Below are 4,758 nucleotides of genomic sequence, written 5' to 3'. Positions count from 1 at the left end.
GTGCCTGAGGAGCTGGTTCCCCCTGAAGACCCCTCGACGACCCTGGCCTTCACCAACCGTCGCCTTATGATCTACGTCCACTCCAAGATGGCCATATTTGATGACGAGTACATCATCGTGGGCTCAGCCAACATCAACGACCGCTCGCTGAGTGGCAATCGCGACACGGAGATCGCCACTGGCTCCTACCAGCCCATGTACGTGGGCACGGGCGGCGAGCTACCCCGTGGGGACGTGAGCATGTTCCGGCGCGCTCTGTGGGCCGAGCACCTGGGCACCGCCGCCCCCGTGGACCAGGACCCCTCGAGCGTCGAATGCGTCCGAGCCGTTCGCTGGCTGGCTGAGGACGCCCTCCGCGCATTCATTGAGCCCGGGGATGCTCCCACGCCCCGCCACATGCTGCTGTATCCTCTGCAGGTCAACCCCGATGGCACGGTGACCCCGCGACCTGACTGCCCCACTTTCCCGGATACAATGGGCAGCGTGATGGGAGCAAGGTCAAAGGTGTTCCCAAGCACCCTCACCACCTAAACAGGCAATGGCAGTTCAGATATTGGCGATTGGTTAAGAAGTCTTGGTCATGCAATTGTGAGCTTCCCACCAAACTTTGATTTTTGTTGATTTTATTAAGCTCTTTATCTGATAGCATACAAGTAATTGGTGTTTGTAATTATAGCTATATCCTGTCATTTGCCACCAACTATAATATTTAAAAGATATAAATTTGACTTGCTACATTATTATTTTTAGCTATGTAGCTTCCATTGCTAAAGGGTGTTTAGAGGTGTGGATTTTAATGATTGCTAAAATGTAATGATTTAAGTCATCACACCTAAGGAACAGCAATAGAAAAAGCTTACACAACTGGAATGCATTAATAAAGCCAAGTTTTATGCATAGAGCATTTGGTGGCTTGTATTTGTTTGGACAGCAAGAGGTAATTGATAACACACAGGGTAAGTTGGAGCAATAATATGGCACAGTCTAACATATCAAGTACTATAACATGCATACTAAGGTCTGCAAACAGTGCTGTTACTCAGACCCACTTGAAAATATTACCATCATTGTCTGTTATCATGTTCAAGCTGCTGTATTTCTCACTCTTTCCCTGTGTTTCCTCACCCGCAGAACATCCTGATCTTTGGCATGGCTTGTTCTAGCATTGGGAGTTGAATCTTTATTGATTTATGAGAAAATAAACTTTGCTAGATTCACTGGCAGGTCAGATTCTGTAATTGCACTTGTGAATGTATTTCATTCTCTCATTCATGATTGCACTACTGGGATGGGATGAAAACATCAAAGTGTACATTCTGGAATTTGTATATTAGGTGTTGTGTCATCCATTTAAGTTTTCCTGATTACGAGATTCTGTAAACAATAGAATCAACAAAATGGTGGGCGACTGGATATGAAAAGTTATCAGCAGTTCATCAGCTGCTAATTCCTTCTATAATGACAAGAGAATGTAATTTAAGCAAGGAATAATTCACAAGTGCATTAAAATGGCAATGAAGTACATTGCAGTGTCTCATTGTAATTTCTCATAACAATGATTAAATTTCATATATCACATATGTAAACCTGAGATTTAACTCTCTTTACTTTATTAATTGTGTTGTACCTTGAAATGAAACTTTTGAGGAAAGATTAGAAGAAAGGTTAAGCTTGGACAGGTTGTGAAATCTCAACTAGAAATGCTATTGTAGAGTATGTCATCTAATATGATAATCAAGCAGTTTGTTGTGATATCCATTCCTTCAGGCATCAGTGATTGTGAAAAAAACAATAATATTTATCAGCTTTTGTTATAGATGGTTATGAATATTTACATTCTTTTTGTTACCAGATTTTAGATATGTATCTCCCTTTTTGGGATACGTAAATCATTGCATTGAAATATTTGGTGCTCACTTGAAGCTCAAGGTAAATAGTACAACTGTTTAGTTCTGAGGTAGGTCACTCATGCCTAGGATTAAAGGGTTGCAGGTTGAACTATATATTGTCATGCATCATAATGGCATAGATTAATGATTAGTTGTGTAAATGCTCTGGAATAAAATTATCTTAAAATGGTATACTTATTCAAGGGTGAGTGAACGTTTTAAGAAATATAGCAGATGGAAAGGGTAAATAGAAATATTTATATATTTTATTATAAACTGGTTATTACTCCAATTCAAGTATCTCTACAATTTCATAGACTATAAGTTTTTCTTCTGATGTATTATTGATAATAAGGTTGATCATCATGGACTATTGTGGTCTAGGTTTTGTGTTCAGAACTGTGGAGGAAACAATCCACTGCTGCACTAATTGCTTTTTGGTCTGCTAACTTTACTCATATTTACTCATTAGTGTGTCTTACCGTCTCAAGTGTTTGGCATCACAAGCACCACCAGGAGAACAATTTTTAAACAACATCTTAAACTGTAAATTCATAATCATTATTATAATTATGCATCAAGGTATTTCATGTACTTAGATCAAAGAAACTTCCTCTTTTGTCAGGGATACTTGTACAGTTGCTATTAGGTGCATATTGCATGTTAGACGTCAACTGTTCTCCTGATGGCTTATTTGGACTTGACTAGTCTGTTGTGAAATAACCTGAGCTTATTGTTGATGCTTCTTCAATGAGGAATATTATGTCTCAAGTCTAGATTATTAAAAAGCTTTTCTCTCAGTATATTGTGTGGTCTTCAGAGCACTGTTTTTATCAGTCATTTTAGAGAGAACCTCTTTGTAGATTTGAGTGATTTAAAAGATAAGCATGTGAACCATTCTGCACTCAAATTTCTTGCTAAGCAACTAAGATGAGTATTGACTTAAACTGGAAATCTAAGAAATCCTAAGTACATTATTTAGAAAAGTTGCTTTCAACAAAAATATGCAATGATGCTACTTCCATGAGGATGTGAGATGGTTAGATACAGTTTTAAGTACAGTATGTCATAACTTGTGGTTTAGAGCCACAAGTGTGAGGAAGGAATGACTACATAAAAAGTGGCTATGTTAGTCTGACCTCATAATGAGTGAAATGTTTATAAGCTTGTAATCAGCCTACATTCAGGTTGTAGACAATTTTTTTCAAACTACTCTTATTCCACAAGTACTCACCATTTTAAATCTTTACACAGAACTTGATCACTGCCTTTGATTATTTTTTTCTCTTGTCTCCCATTGCTTATTCTAAGAAAAAAAAATCCCTTTCTTCCTTTATTTGTTTTGTTTATCTTTGATTAAATAATAAGTTAAAAAGTGTGAGATTTTTATACACTTGACATTTTGTTTTGTTTACAATATTTTTAATGAGTTTTTAAGATAGTAGGTTTGGTTAGGTTTAAATATTGGGAAGTTTGAAGTACTAATTCTCTTTTTATCATACTGTAAACCTTACTAATTGAAAAAAAAAAAAAAAAATTGGTAAAGAGAAATTGGCTTTAGCAAATTTAATTGGTATTTACAGTTTACTTTTGTGGTTTCATTTACATGGGTGTTGTCCTTTATATGTCAGGTCGGCTGAGTCTTTAAAATGGAAAATATTACAAATGCAAGAATGTATTACAAACTATCAGCAGTACTGCATTCACAGAAAATACTGATATGATATTAGAAATACTTTATCTAAAGATACTTTTAAGTAAATTATTGATACACTCTCTGAATATAAAGTCAAAGTAATAGTTGAGAAATTCCAAAAAGAAGCCTCTTTTAGGGTTTTATTTTAAATGAAAATGCAGTAAATTTGCCTCTTAGGTTGATGAAAAAAAAATTTAAAGCAATTTTTTTTTCTCTCTCACTCTCTCTCTCTCAAGCACATGTCAAGGCATCATAATTCAAGATAAAAACAGTATACATTATTAGTCTGCCATTCTTGGAACTAATTATTTTCTACTAGCCAGATCTTTTGGTGCTTAAGTAATATGCTTCTTTTTCTATTCAAGATGCAAAGTACAGAGATACAAATGTATAATTTATGATATCTAGAATATGTACTGATACATTTATTATGTATTAACTTATATGCATACACTGCACATTTTCAGGTCTCTTTCAAGTACTTACTGAAACATAGAAACATAGTGAATGTTTTTTTGTTTATGTTTTTATGATATATATTTTAAAGGCTGATTGTGCCAGTCAGATAATTAAGTTAAAATTTTACTTGACAAGAAAAGATGTATCACTTTTCCCTTATATACTATATTTAAGAAGAAAAAAAAAAGAGGTGCGTGTAGTCTCCTAATCTGACTATTTGCATACAATATCAGCCATTTTTTTGTATAAATGTTTGTTCCTTTTTTCCCCATATTTGTTGAGGGGGAATCATCCCAATTAACAGAGAGGAAGACCAATATACTTGTTCAAATATCTATATATTGACACACCCAGTGCTCTCGACTCAGACCTACGTTCTATGATTTTCAAAGTGTCTTCAGTATAAACATCAGTGTTGCTAGACGTTACTTTGTTTCCATTTTATGAAAATAAACTGTGATTACAAGCTGTGTTTTATTTATCTATACCCTTTTATGTTCTTTAGATCTTATATTTTTTAGATATATTGTACTCTGTAATGTGTGTATGTGGGTGGGTGGGCACTTACATGTATTTTTTCTTTTTATGTACCCCCCCAATCCCTTGCCCGTTGTTGTCGTGGGGGGGCTTAGGAGACGGAGACTGAGACCCAATGCAGGGATCTCCCCTGCCTAGGGCCTCAGTCCTCGACTCAACTAATTTTGCATGGTCTTT

At 35.9% G+C, this 4,758-nt stretch overlaps 1 protein-coding gene across 1 annotated transcript in view; it reads left to right on the top strand.

Annotated features, from left to right (window-relative positions):
• The window catches only part of LOC113809990 (uncharacterized), a gene marked incomplete at its 5' end in the record, with an annotated part of 11,601 nt that extends 7,091 nt beyond the window's left edge, over positions 1-4,510 (top strand). Inside the window, 1 exon segment of the mRNA XM_070120416.1 lies at positions 1-4,510. This exon segment is cut by the window's left edge and continues 150 nt beyond it. Coding sequence (XP_069976517.1) covers positions 1-531 — 531 coding nt within the window. The 3' untranslated portion in view covers positions 532-4,510.
• Between the last annotated feature and the right edge of the window lie 248 nt (positions 4,511-4,758).

The sequence above is a fragment of the Penaeus vannamei genome, unplaced genomic scaffold, assembly GCF_042767895.1.
Source record: "Penaeus vannamei isolate JL-2024 unplaced genomic scaffold, ASM4276789v1 unanchor5069, whole genome shotgun sequence".
Taxonomy (NCBI): domain Eukaryota; kingdom Metazoa; phylum Arthropoda; class Malacostraca; order Decapoda; family Penaeidae; genus Penaeus; species Penaeus vannamei.
This window is presented reverse-complemented; position numbering and strand designations above follow the sequence as displayed.